General features: G+C 41.5%; 1 protein-coding gene across 8 annotated transcripts in view; it reads left to right on the top strand.

Moving 5' to 3' along the window:
- The window catches only part of Srpk2 (SRSF protein kinase 2), a 166554-nt gene that overhangs the window by 52249 nt on the left and 99847 nt on the right, over positions 1–14458 (top strand). For 5 of the 8 annotated variants that reach the window (XM_021188323.2, XM_021188308.2, XM_029534021.1 and 2 more), the window contains one exon: positions 6413–6476. The exons of 2 other annotated variants lie outside the window; for them this stretch is intronic. In XM_021188323.2, the coding sequence (XP_021043982.1) occupies positions 6413–6476 (64 nt within the window). Of the gene's footprint in view, positions 1–5823; positions 5846–6412; positions 6477–14458 lie in introns of those variants that run through there. One more of the 8 variants, XM_029534031.1, reaches the window with a different exon arrangement.

Below are 14458 nucleotides of genomic sequence, written 5' to 3'. Positions count from 1 at the left end.
GCCTGCCTCTGCCTCCCGAGTGCTGGGATTAAAGGCGTGCGCCACCACACCCGGCTTAAAAAATTTTAAACATTTAAAAATTCTTGGAGAGGGGAAAAACTTCTTTGACAATTTTATTATTTACTTCTAAGTCTCCTTCCTACTTTCATGATTTTCTTTGTGAGGTAGGTTCCCCATCACATTCAATTAGGGTTGTTTGCATGAGCAGGGGTTGGGGATTATTTGCTGGAGTAGGACCAGTGGCTCCAACCCAGCAACCGGTATGTGCCTGCTGCTTCTCAGAGCAGAGTGCCTACGTGAACTCCCCATTCATCACGTCTAGTAGGCCTAGACTTGTGGAATTTTTTTTGTTGTTAGCAATTTCCAAACCTACTTTATTATTCTTCCTCAGTATTTAATTTTAAAATGTTTAGTGTGTGTGTGTGTGTGTGTGTGTGCGCGTGCACGCGTGTGTGCTCAGGCCTGTGTGTATGTGCGTGTGTGTGTGTGTGTGTGTGCGTGTGTGCTCAGGCCTGTGTGTGTGTGCGTGTGTGCTCAGGCCTGTATGTGTGTGCGTGTGTGCTCAGGCCTGTGTGTGTGTGTGTGTGTGTGTGTGCGTGCGTGCGTGTGCGTGTGTGCTCAGGCCTGTGTGTCAGAGGAAACCTTTTAGGAGTTTGGCTCTCTTACCCTTCCCAGGATTGCGTTGAGGTCTTCAGGCTTGTGTGGCAAGCAGTTTTATACCCACTGAGTCATCTTGCAGGTTTAGACTAGATATATCCTTACGACCCAATCGTCTAAGGTAACTTCAGCACAACACAATTGGGTTTTGTACCCTTAAATGGCTCCACACAAATATAAGGAAGTAATAATTGTTTTGTGTGATTTATTGAATTGATGTTTTGCCTGCATGTGTGCATTTATGTTGAGTTCTCTGGACCTGGAGTTAAAAACAGTTGTGAGCCATCATGTGGGTGCTGGGACTTTAACCTGGGTTCTCTGGAAGAACGGCCAGAGCTTTTAACCTCTGAGCTGACCCTCTAGCACAGGCAGTTAATTTTTAAAAATGGTTCTTATGGGGCTGGAGATGGCTCAGCAGTTAAGATAACTGCTTTCCCAGAGGTTCTGGATTCAAGTCCCAGCACCCATATGGCAGCTAACTGCAGTGTGAGATATCAGTGCCAGGGATCCTATTTCCTCTTCTAGCTTGTGTAGGTGCCAGGCATGAGTGTGGCATATAGATAGACAGGCAAAACTCTCATATACATAAAGTAATAACATACCTCACGTAAAGTCAGGTTTACAAATGGCTATGTAAAGGGTTTGTCAAGTAAAAGGAAATTTTTGTTAGAATCTCAGAAGTACTATATTCCTAATTCATTGTGTCACACAAGTCAAGGGTTTCTTGTTAGGTTTGTAATGAGATTGACAGAGGCGTCCCATGCTTACGGCGCCCGTTTCTTCTGCTGTCATTGCTATTAGGAGTCATCTTCGTTTGTTTGTTTGTTTGTTTTGGTCTGTTTCTGGTCACAGTTCGTCACTCTGTACGCAGTTCTGAGTGTAGCAGGAGTTTTGAACTCTGTATGTTATGATTTAGAAACACTAGGTACAGAAGGTCACTAACTAAAGGGTTAAATCTTTACAAGCAATCTCAGTAACTTTTGTGGTGTGAGTCAAGTGGTACCTAACAGTAGGTATGGGGGGAAAGCCTGTGGCCGGTGAAGTACCGCAGGGTGAATGTGGAGGTTGAGGTTGTAGCTAACTTGGTAGCATGCTGGCCTAGAATGCTAGATAATCTATCCTGGGCCCCATCCCAGCATTGCATAAATGTGTGCTGTCACACACACGCCTGCAGTCCAGTAGGACTCATGGGGTCTTATGGAGAGTTCAAGACCCGTCCTCTAAGTACTCTTAGCACTGTTTTCCTTAATTCCCTCTCCCTCCCCTCCCCCTCCCCTCTCCCTCCCCTCCCCTCCCCCTCCCCTTAGACACCTTTAATTCCAGCACTCACTCCGTAGGGGAATCTCTGAGTTTGAGGCCAGCCTGGTCTATATAGAGCTGGTTTCAGGACAGGGTTCATGCAGGCACGCACGCACGCACGCACGCACAACCCCCCACCCCCACCCTGTTTTGGAAAAAAAGAAAAGAAAGAGGAAAGCAGACAAAGAACAGGTTAGTGAGTTACATAGAGAGATGAGCTATCTATCCTGTGATGTCCAAAGGAAAGGAGATTGTAAGGAAGAAGGTGTGGGAGGAAGCAGGCCAGCAGAGCTTAGTGCTTCCAGAGGATAGGATGTCTGAAAGGGAGAGTGAGCGAATTAGTCCTAAATGAGACACTGGGAGACATTTGGGAGTCCTCAAAAATTGGTGGCCTGGAAGATCAGCTGTCCTGTTACTCCCAGAATTAGACTGTAAAGGGCCTGTGGTGTGAGTGAGATGGAGGTGATGGCAGACTCTAGGTCTAAGGTAAAGTGTAGATGTGGGGTCAAGGAGTTGCTGAGTTCAGTTTTAGATATTGTGCACATTTGGTGACTATTTAGTGGAGACTATCAGGGGAGATGGGAGAATGTATGGATTTGGATTGCATGTGATACTGTCAAACTGACAATTTGTATATGGTTATTAATGTGCCCCTATAGACACATTTGATGAGTGATGAAGGTTCTGTAGGCATTACCAATATGTAAGAATTGTGTGGGAAATGACAATCCCATAAAGGATTTAGAGTTGCAGAGAATTGAATACATAAAAGCAGTTAAAGAATAAACAATATCTGACCCCACTGCTTTAGAGAATGAACAAGACTGTAAAACTTATATCCTCCTATAATTTTGTGTAGAAAATAAAATAAGTACTTATTTTCTCTGTGAGGCAAAGAAGCCTAGTTTATGGTGTGAGTAGAAACAGAATTATGGGGCCATGCCAAAGGCTGAATTAAAGGCTCAAGAGATGTAAGGAGCAGATTGTAACACCATTGAGCATTGTGAGTGCAGAAGTGTGGTAGACAGATAATGGGATGTAGATAAAACCTAAAGGAAAACTACCCAGTGGATGGACTTGGTTTTTTAAGTTTTTACGATTACATTTTCATTTGTCCTTTTGTGTTCGTGGTGTTCTGAGTCTGCCCTGGTTTGTATTTGGAAGTTAGAGAGGAAGTTCCAGGAATTTGTTCACTCTTTCCTCTATGTGGGCCCTGAGGATTGACCTCAGGTGTCAGCCTCCAGGTTGATGAACTTTAAAACCAAAAACTATTGCTATAGAAATACAAATGGAGCCTGGTGGTTGGAGGGACAGGTATCTGCAGGGCTGTAAGGCCAAGTGGGGGTGAAGATAGGACCTCGTGAGTTGTGGGGGTGGAGTGGGGCATAGTTGTAAAGGTGATGGTAAAAGCAGATTGGAGTTTTAAACCTTTATTTTTTTCTGAGACAGGGTTTCTCTGTGGAGCCCTGGCTGTCCTGGAACTCACTCTGTAGACCAGGCTGGCCTCGAACTCAGAAATTTGCCTGCCTCTGTCTCCCAAGTGCTGGGATTAAAGGTGTGTGCCACCACTCCCGGCTTAAACCATTTTATAGATGAAATTAAATTTACAAAGATGCATGAGGAACACTGTTATGAAGTAGGCCAGAAAAGCCGGTAAAGATCGACAGACAGATGACCGTTGGTGTGGGGAGACCATCCTTTTACTCAGAAGGCTGAGAGTAAAAGGAGCTGCTTCAGTCCAGGGCAGGTGTAAGGTTTCAGATGCCCCTTTTATGTGTGAGTACACTGTAGCGTCTTCAGACACACCAGGAGAGAGCATGGGATCCCATTACAGATGGTTGTGAACCATCATGTGGTTGCTGAGAATTGAACTCAGGACCTATGCAGGAGCAGTGGGTGCTCTTAACCACTGAGCCATCTCTCCAGCCCCTCTGGAGGTTTCTTCTTTTTGAATTACCCCCCTTCCACATTCCCAACCGATTTTTCTGTGTAACGGCCCTGGACACTTGCCCTGTAGACCAGGCTGTCCTTGAGCCCACAGAGATCTACCGGCCTCTGCCTCCTAAGTGCTGGGATTAATGGTGGCCGTCACAGTGCCTAGCTGATTCTGGAATTCTTTTTTTTTTAAAGATTTATTTATTTATTATATGTAAGTAGCTGTCTTCAGGCACTCCAGAAGAGGGCGTCAGGTCTTGTTACGGATGGTTATGAGCCACCATGTGGTTGCTGGGATTTGAACTCTGGACCTTCGGAAGAGCAGTCAGGTGCTCTTACTCACTGAGCCATCTCACCAGCCCTGATTCTGGAATTCTTAAAGGGTTACCAGGCCTAGATGTGATGAATTGGAGAGAATATGAAAGGAATATTGGAAACTCTTCCAATATCACTATAATGCTATGTGACTCTTAACATGCTGTTTACCTTAAAGTTTTTTATATAGACATACTAAAGTAAGAACTTAAAAAAAAATCTTTTTGCAATAAAATGGTGGTTCAAGTACAATTTCATTCAGAAACATCTAGTCAAAAAATGTAGGGAACTTGAGATACACAGTAGTTAACTTATACATATAATAACATCCTAATTAAAAATACATATTGAAGTTGATAATGAAAGGGAGAAGAAAGCGGGTTTAAACTTACGGAAACACCAAGAAAGTGGGCAGGCCCGTGCCTCCTTAACTCCTTCAGCGAGTGTGTATTGAAGAGAGCTGTGTTGTAGCCAGTGGGGAACAGGCGAGGAGGGTCACCACATGCCATGTGAGGGTCTGCCGGGCTTTGTGTGGACTACTTTATTAATTCTCCACAGTAGAAATACTTACCCTCATTTTCTAGGTGAGGGAATAGAGACTTTAGAGAGTATAGGCAGTTTCCTGAAGGTCGCACGGTTTTTGAAAATGAAGAAGTGTTTCTAAGTCCCATGCAGAGACAGTTCTCTTTTGAAATGAGAGGAGCCTTTACTGAACCATTTAATTTCACTGTAGCCCCTTGTGTTGGGCTCTGTAATTTACCTCAGAATTCTCAAGGTAAGTTTTATTATTATAGCAGTTTGACTAATTGTATTACATTTATGGGATGAGGATATATGCTTAAATTAGGAGGATCCCTAAACACTGGGAAAGAATTTTCCTACTTTTATTTTTTAATTTTTCCTTATATTTTTTCATATTTTAATTTTATTAATATAGTCAACATTTTAAAACATTGTTTTATTTCTAGGAAATACACACTTATATGTGCATGCTTAACCTCCCCCATTTTATTGAGGTCTGCTTTGAAATTCTGAGACCTGATAGCTTTTCAATGATTACAGTTTTAATTTTAGTATGTGGGCTTTTTATTATAAACAGATACTGCAATTTAAGAAATATAGCCGGGCGTGGTGGCGCACGCCTTTAATCCCAGCACTTGGGAGGCAGAGGCAGGCGGATTTCTGAGTTCCAGGACAGCCAGGGCTATACAGAGAAACCCTGTCTCGAAAAACCTAAAAAAAATAAAAATAAAAAAAGAAAGAAATATAGTTAGAATACTTTTTAGGACTAGACAAAACATCGTTTCCCACGAAGTAAGAAGCTGGGCTTTACTCAGCAGAGGTTGCCAGCCCTGGCTGAGTCGCTGGTGTGGTTCAGGGCAGTCTGCTCTATTTCCCATGGCTTTGCCTTGGCTGCGCTCTTCTTCCCTGTAAGTTCTCCTACCCAGCTTGGTTCCAGCAACCATGTTTTAATTAAATTGAAGTTGCAGTTACATTCCTGATGTAGGTGGCGTTGTCAGCCCTTCCTGAAAGGACAAGACTATCTCTGTCCCTGCTCGGTGCCTGGGCGCTGCTTGTTCACTTGTGTGCTGTGAAGGAGGAGGGGACTGAGGTGGAGAGAAGAAGTCTCTTTCTGAAGGTGCTAGGGACGGGCGGCTAGATTTAATTAAAAACAACCAGGGAATTAGAACATTTTGATCATTGAATTGGGGTTTTGGTTTAATATTTCATTCTTAAGTGACAGAAATGATTCACTGAGCCATATTTTTTAGGGCTAATCAAATAGAAGCAGCCAGGGGTTGCATATCTGTTCATTGAGAATGAAACATTTTAATTTAGGCTTCTCAAATTATTTAGTATATTGAGTTTGGATGTTAGCATTTCATTTTTGTGTTGTAGCTTGTTCAATTTGAAACCCTTTAATAAAACCCGGGTAGTTCTACCTTAAAACAAAAAGGCCACCCCTCCGCTTAAGGAGGTGGTGCCTCCTGCTTTCATAAACAGTCATGTGCATAGTTTAGCAAGGCCTGGTGCCTCTGGAGCGGTTTCCCTTTATAGCACCATTGAATCCGAGTCCTAACAGAAGTACTGTGAATCTTGTGGCCTCATTCTGAACAAAAGGGATTAGGGAAGAAAAATCTCTTGATATCAGGCTTGTAAGCAAGGGCGGGCAATCTTGGTTGTGAATATTTTCTGATTTTTCCAGAAATCAAGCAGAAGATTGAGCTGCTGATGTCAGTTAACTCTGAGAAGTCGTCCTCTTCAGAAAGGTACAGCTACAGCTCTTGCATGAACAATTAATGGTGTAGCATTGCTAAGAAACAAACAGGACTTATTTTTTTCCTTGTCAAGTTTGCTATGTAACGTATTGTACTGCATGCTAGCGTTGTGCTGTATTGAAGATGTGTATTTGGGCAAGCTGTTCTGCTTTGCGAAGGGAAATTGATTTTTTTTAGAAAAACACTCAGTCTAATCAGTTGCAGCATGCGCACATAGCACAGCAGACCTCTGGCTCAAGTGTGGCAGTGCTGAAAGCTTAAAAAATAATTTAACAAAAAAAAAAAAAATCTTGCTTTTTAAAGGACTTACTATGAGATTTTTGTTCTTGTATTTTGAGGTTGCTGGTATATAGAATTTCCAAGGTTATTTGTAAATATCTAGCTTAAACATAGTTGATCTTTTCCTGTAATATATACATATTTATATATATTTTTTAATGAACAAAGGGAGTGCCATTTGTACATAGCTTAGGAATTGCAAACCCACAGATTAGTCACATTCTGAAAAAGAGATATGATGTTTCTTCAAGTCTCTGCTAGGCACTGGAACAGTCACTGCATGCAGTAATGGTTCATGCCTGCAGGTAAGGACAAAATGACTCACAAGTATTTTTAAAGCAATTATTTTATCTGTCATTCATATGATTATACCTGTAAGGAGATGGTTCATGAAAATTACTGTTTTGCCTCATAAGAAAAATTAAGATATTTTTATCTGCTATAAAAAATGAGACAGAAAGTTCCCTATTTTGATAAGTAAATTCTGTGTTCACTTCTGTTTATTGAATTGTGAGTAAACAATACATATTCATAATGTTTGCTGTTGAGGTTCTTAGGCAAACAGTGATGAGCACCTTTTCTTTTGTTTATCTTAGTAATTTATAGTTAATGTTGACAACTTCATTTAAGCCATACTGATTTATCTTTTTCTAATTTTTAGGGCATGTTGTTCATAGACTGAAAATTTAGGAAAATAATGTGGAAAATTAGTTGGTGATAAAGAAACGATAACAGGAGAAATATTGTTAAAACCAAACCAGAAACTAGCTGATCCTCCATGACAAAATGTGTGCTAGTTTCAGGAGGACGCTCTGCAGGCAGAGGTTGTATTGATTGACTTTTTAGTATTATTAGGTGAAAAGCTTCTGGTTACAACTTTGGTTACAAATGAAGATGTAACTACATTCTGTAGAGACAGAAAATAAAAAGTAAAAAGTTTTGTGCTTATTTTTCTTGACCCTTGTAACTTCTGGTTTGTGGCTAGCCACTTGATTTCAATCCTTCTGTTTGTTGCGTTACAAAAGGAATCTTCAGCCTTGGGAATATCCTGCCAGAAAACTGGTGCTGATGGGAGCAGTAGACATAGGGAAGTGCACCATGAGTTGCCCAAGCATCCCCTGAAGTGTTAGCGTTTAGTGCTAGCAGGGTACTTAATGAGATGACCACAGTAATGATGCATCCTTCTGGGGGTAGTATGAGTTCTTTATTGGTAAACTGAGGGGTGAACACAGAAGATGAATGTCTGTCTCTTAAAAGCAAGTTAATTTTTTTCTGACTAAGCCTCATTCTATGAAAACATCCTCTACAGTGTTTTCAGGATTGTACGTACTTAGGCTCCTGTGGTCATTTGAAAGAAAGAGAGCACCTGTTGTCATAATTATAAAGCTTAGAGACCGACTGCCGCTGACGGTGACATTGTCACGGTGTGCTGGAGCTTGCCTTGCTGGTTTTAGCAGGTGCCTAGAGTTATATTAAGCAGGTGTGATAGTCTCACTTAGGTGGTATGATTTATGCATCAATTCAAAACTTTGTTAGCATAATAGCTGTTTACTTAATTTAAATATATTAAAACAAAATGTCCCTTCCCCCTCTATTTCATTAAAAGCTGTATCATTTGATTTTTAAATTTATTTAAAAGAGTGGTTCTCAATTCTAATGCTGTGCCCTTTCAATACAGTTCCTCATGCTGTCCTGACCCCAACCATAACATTATTTTTGCTACTACTTCATAGCTGTAATTTTGCTGTTATGAATTATAATATAAATATCTGTGTTTTCAGATGGTCTTGGGTGATTTTTGTGGAAGTGGCTAATTTAAAAAAAAAACTGTAAAATAATAATCTCAAGTATAAACAGTTTATTATCTAATACCTCTGTCTTGTCCAAGATATGCAGTACCTTATAATAGCATGATAGCATTTGTCACATTATTCAATTACTGTTAATCAGTTATTTCCTCCCTTCCTCCCTTCCTTCTTTCCTTTCTTTTTTTTTTTTTTTTTTTTTTTTTCTGAGACAGGGTTTCTCTGTGTAGCCCTGGCTGTCCTGGCTCTCTGTAGACCAGGCTGGCCTTGAACTCAGAAATCCGCCTACCTCTGCCTCCCAAGTGCTGGGATTAAAGGCGTGCGCCACCACTGCCCAGCCAGTTATTTTATTTCTATGTGAGCTCTTAAAAAATGACTTGCTTTAAAAAAAGAGAAAAATAATTGGGTTATAGTTTTATGAATAGTACTCTAAGATCTTTGAGATTTTCTTAGGCAACCTATCAGGTTTGGCAGAGCAGCCTGGCTCCTTTTTCCACAGAGGAGAAGCTTTGTGGCACCAGAAGGCATCATCCTGTACCCTGTCCCTATAGTGTGGAGGGGTCTCCTGAGAGCGCTCTGGGCAGGGGCAATGCTTATGAGTACAGTGTCGTAAGCCTGGGATCTCTGCTGGGATGGGTTTAGTAACCCTTAGATCTTACACTTATAACCCACTATGTGGAGAAAGCCGTCCTGTGAAAGCTAGTATTATTGGCTGGATCCTTTTTGTTCATATACTTTTCTAAAATAGGAAAGCATTATAAAACATTAACTTAGCTTAATTTTGCAGACTTTTGAGGACTTCTTTCTTGAACATAGAATTAGTCCAAAGTAAAATTATAATGGAGTCTACTAACAGATCCCAATAGCTGGGATCTGTTAATATTATTATCAATAGCTATTGAAAATAGTTTTGAAGTTAGGCATTAGCTTAGATGAAATAGTCGAGACTCAAGACCGTACCTCAGTAGGAGAGATGCGCATCTGTTTAGGAAGGCTACTCACAGGCCTGAATTAGTGCAGCTCAGCTCAGCTACAGTTTAGTTTTAGATGTTTTGTCTTGAAGAGAGAAAACAATTTCAGCTTACCTCTTTAAAGATTAACAACAGACAATGTTACTGAATGAATGATAAGTTAAAAACAAGTGACATGTCCTGTGGCCTGTTAGGAGGGGACGTCTGCTGCTCCAGAGTCCTGGAGGGTCCAGGAATAAAATCCACTACAAATATGTTTTTTGTAGAATTGAGTACTTGCTGAATGAGTGAGCACATTGATTTGTTAGCATGGTAATGATGCTGTTAGACACTTTTTTTTGTTTACTCCCATTTAGTGTAATAAAGCCAACAGAGTAGTTAATGGCAAAACTCACCTCCTCATCTTTCACCTCTTTTGCTTTGTTCCAGCTGAGGCACTTCCGGAGGTTGTGGATGGAACACATGGTAAAGAGGAGGGGTAGTAATCACAGCTAGGAAAACGGTAGCAATTACTCAACAACCCAGACATCATTTCTCCTGATGGTGGCTTGGTTGTTGGTGCTGGGAATTGAACCAGGTACTTCTCAATAGCATGAGGGAGGGAGAGCAGAATGAACTCTCCGAGTGCTTTATGAGGGTTTAAGTTTGCTCCAGGCAAGACGTCAAAGGACGAGCTCTTTGTACTTGGTGTGACATTTTTAATGTTTTAAAGAAGGTCTTTGTAGCATCCTAGTAGTCAGCAAATAAATACTGAATCTATAGTTGCTAGTTACCTTGGTCATGAATGAAGAAATAAGGAAGAGAGAAAAGTCATGATGGTATGCAGTGGCCGGTGTTATCATGGCCATCATGCTGTGGTGGCCTGTGTTGTACCAGTGCCGAGTAAGAAGCCTTGCTGAGAAGTGACAGGATGGCATGTTGTCCCTACCTCTGTACAGGGCATGCCATGTGGACAACTTAGGTTTGTGCACGTGTGTCTTTTACTTTTCTTTCTTATTTGGAGCACACAAAGAAACCTTGACAAATGAGGAAGATGGGAATTTGACGGCAAGGCTGCAGAGCAGAGTAACCCTCATTTACTCTAGGCTGTGCCCCGAGGTCTGATGAGTACAGGTGGCTGCTGTGCAGCTTCCCTCCCTTGGCATTGAGGATTGTACGCTCCTCTTCCCAGCCCTCACCTCACACTGCTTTCTTAGTTTCTCTGCAGGATAGACTGTGTGGGGTTTTTTTTTTTTTTTCCCTGAGTGATGAATGAGTCAGAAGTGACTGAGTGTTTATTTATATTTAGTATTTATTAGTATTTTAATGGAAATTAATGGGATTTCACAAACCATATGAAATACAATTTTGTATGTGTGTATATGTTTTTAAAGTTTAGTTTATAATTTTGTGTGATATATAATAATCCTTACCAAGCCTGGGGCCACTTAGATTTTGTGCTACGTTTATTTTTAAGAAATTATATATTTCCTCCTCCTTTTGTTTTTGTTTTGTTTTGTTTGAGGCAGGGTTTCTCTGTGTAGCTCTGGCTGTCCTGGAACCTACTTTTGTAGACCAGACTGACGTCAGACTCAGAGCTTGAGATACATTTTGGGTTTTAATATTGATGTAAGATTTGATTTCATTTTTGCATATGGCTATTCAGTTTCTGTTTTGAATCTGTATAAATAGAAACCCTCAAAAAAATTTTCCATGCTTGGTTACAGGAAGCCAAATCAAATGGCTGGGGTCACATACATGGTACAGCATCCTTTGGGATTTTGATTACGCCTCCAGTACTAGATTATACAGTCTGCCCCCTTTGCTCGTATGCTGGCTGTGAGCTGTGTGCGAGAGGTTTAGGTGAATTAAGAAGCAGAGTGAGAGAGCCTCCTCTCAGACTTTTAGATCGAAAGCAGTGAGCTTCATTTGCTTGGGCAGGTAACTCTGGGAGCAGTTTGAAAGGTTATGTCTGAGAACAGAGAGGCCTAAGGGTGTGAAGCACGGCATAAGCACTGTGGAGCATTGCATAAGCTCTGGGCTTCTGTGCTGCAGTGTCTTGAAGATCTGAGAGGTAGAAAATGTCCTGCACTGTGTGGTCTTCCCTGCAGGGATTCTTGTGTAGTGGTAAGTGAAGTAATATGTGGGGGAATTAGAGAAGAGTGGGGAGGAAAAGGAAGCTGCGCCCTGGTGGGAAGGCATGTGCTTGGCGTGATGGAGGTGGGGGTGGGGCAGGTGCTTGGCATGACGGGGGGGTACTTTGGGGGGTGGGGTGGGGTGGCTGGCTCAGTCCCCAGAACCAAGGTGAGTTAAGAAAAGAGACATGATATTCACCCTCCTCACAGTTCCATGTGTGTCCTTTTTCATGTTACACACGTGCTTCATGTATCTGGATTCTGCAGTCCATGGTTTGTGGGTCTCCATCTGTCCATTTCACCTGTGGATGGATATTAAGGGCTATTTCTTGTTTGTGGCGTGGGGTTATGAATAGTGTTGATATGAGCAGTTGTATGAATGCATTTGGTAAATGAACCTATGTACATTTTTATTGGTTCTAGGTTTATAAGCAGGTGGGGGAAGTGTTGAGGACAGGTGTTACAAAGGAGGTGAACATGAGAATGCAGCCAGAGTCACAGGTCACAGGAACCATCCTCTGAGGTGCCATCTCCCCCTGAGTATGAGTGTCATGAGGTCCTCGAGGGCATGCATGCTAACGTTTCCTTTCAGATTTGTTTTCCCTAGCAAAATCATTACTCAGGTGGGTCCTCTAAGAAGCTTACTTTGTAAATTATATAAGAAAGAGCCTACTTTTGAGGCCTGGTGGATGAATCAGTCTGTGACATAGTTAGACCTTTTAAACTGTTAACTTTTTAAGTTGTACTTGCTTTTAAAATTATCTTGAACCAGCATAAAAGTGTAGTCTTGCCATGTAATTTCTGGTTAAAAAAAAAAAAAAGTAGGCATTTATCTGAGCTGCCCTTCTGTTGGCAATTTTATGCTTTGCTTCCTACACTGTTATCTTTGTTACCAATCTACACTTTGATTCTGTCTGATTTCTGATGTTGGGAAGGTTGTTCACATCATAGACTATATAAACCATCTCAAACCTAAATCTGTTTGGCCGAGTCCTTCTGTTCTAAAGACCCTTCACCTGCATCATCCCATGGTTCTTAGGATAAAGGTGATCTGTGACCTGGGCTGTGAGCACCCGTGCTCTTAGGCTCAGCCTATGATTATATGTGTTGGATTTGCAGTTTCTTTCTTTCTTTCCTTTTCTTTTTTTTTAAAATTTATTTATGTGAGTACACTGTAGCTGTCTTCAGACACACCAGAAGAAGGCATTGGATCCCATTACGGATGGTTGTGAGCCACCATGTGGTTGCTGGGATTTGAACTAAAACCTCTGGAAGAGCAGTCAGTGCTCTTAACCTCTGAGCCATCTCTCCAGCCCCGGGATTTGAAGTTTCTAAGTTAAGAACTTTGTGGTAAGACTGTGGATATAATGTATTCTCTGGCATAGTTAAATTATAGTTGCAACTACTTTATATCAACTCTTGTAAATTATCAGGTGTACAAATCTTAGGCTTTTGTCTTATGTAGTTTATTGTTACATTTTTACATTTATTCTAATGTGAAATAGAAATTATAATAAATCTGATTGCTTTTGCATTATTCTCCTCAAAAGCAACATTAAAGCAAACATCTCCCCACCTTGTCAGTGTTTCAGATGCCATCTGTTGCTTTTTGGTCACATAGTTCACACAGTACTAATGGTTACCGTGCCATTTTGTTCACATTTAATTGAAGAAAAATACAGGCTATATCACATTTAATGGTATTCTAAATCCCATTTTTTTTTTCTCAAAAGAAAATTTCCTATTCCCACCAGAAATGGAGCAAGTGGGTCTCACCCTAAGACAGACGCAGTGTTATGTCCTATCTAGACTTTCCTGCTTGAGAGAGCACAGCCCAAGCCCGACCTTGCTGTCCCAGTGAGGCTCAGTAGCAAGGCTCCCTGAGTGAGGCTTGTGTAGAGACTCCATAAACCTCTGAGAATGTACTTTACCTCCCTTTCTCTCAGAGCCTTCCCTCTGTTCTTCACTCACTACAAAGGTACCCAGTGTCTTTGTGCGCATGATGTGTGCACGTGGCACTGATGGGCCATGGTGAACACATGGTTGTCAGACACAGCTTTGTGTGCTGGGTTCTCCTCTTCCACCATTGGGTGTGCTCTGGGGTCAGACTGAGGTCCTTAGACCTGCACAGCAAGCACTCCCCTGACGGAGCCATCTTTCTGGCTCATTTTTGTCCTTGAGACAGAGGTCTTTCTGTATAAGCAAGGTTAGCCTGGAACGTGAGATCCTCTTGTCTCAGACTGTCATGCCATGCCCAGTAGTATGAGTCTTCTCTTACTTGGTAAGTTTTCTGACTTAACCAGGAGCAGTTCTGAACACACTGTGCTCAGTCGCTGTCATAGTAAAAATGGCGACAGAGAAGCCACTACTTTAGTGGCCATCCTTCAGACTGTTCTTATATAACATGGGGCTGCGAAAGATCATGATTAGCTTTGCATAGATTATATTTATTATCTGTCCATCCAGTATGTACGTGCTCTGAACCAAGCACTAAAGGATTTGGAAATCTGTGTACCCCAAAGGCAGCACAGATTGTAGACTACCCACAGATGCATACAATTTATATAGAAGATGATGTTGGTGAGTGTTTGTCCATGTCCACTGGTTTTTCCCTTGGGCACTCAGTGCTGAGCACTGTATCATAGGGGAATACTGCACTGGGTGGCCCTGGGCACTCCTTAAAAGTGCTACATGGAACTAGCAATTCCATTTCTTTTTTCAAAAACCATTTTTTAACATTTTATTTTTTGATTATCTTTATGTGTATGGGTGTTTTGCCTACAGGTATATCTGAGTTCCACCTG

The sequence above is a fragment of the Mus pahari genome, chromosome 2, assembly GCF_900095145.1.
Source record: "Mus pahari chromosome 2, PAHARI_EIJ_v1.1, whole genome shotgun sequence".
Classification (NCBI taxonomy): Eukaryota; Metazoa; Chordata; class Mammalia; order Rodentia; family Muridae; genus Mus; species Mus pahari.
The sequence above is the reverse complement of the archived record's forward strand: the minus strand, read 5'-3'. Positions and strand labels throughout refer to the sequence as shown.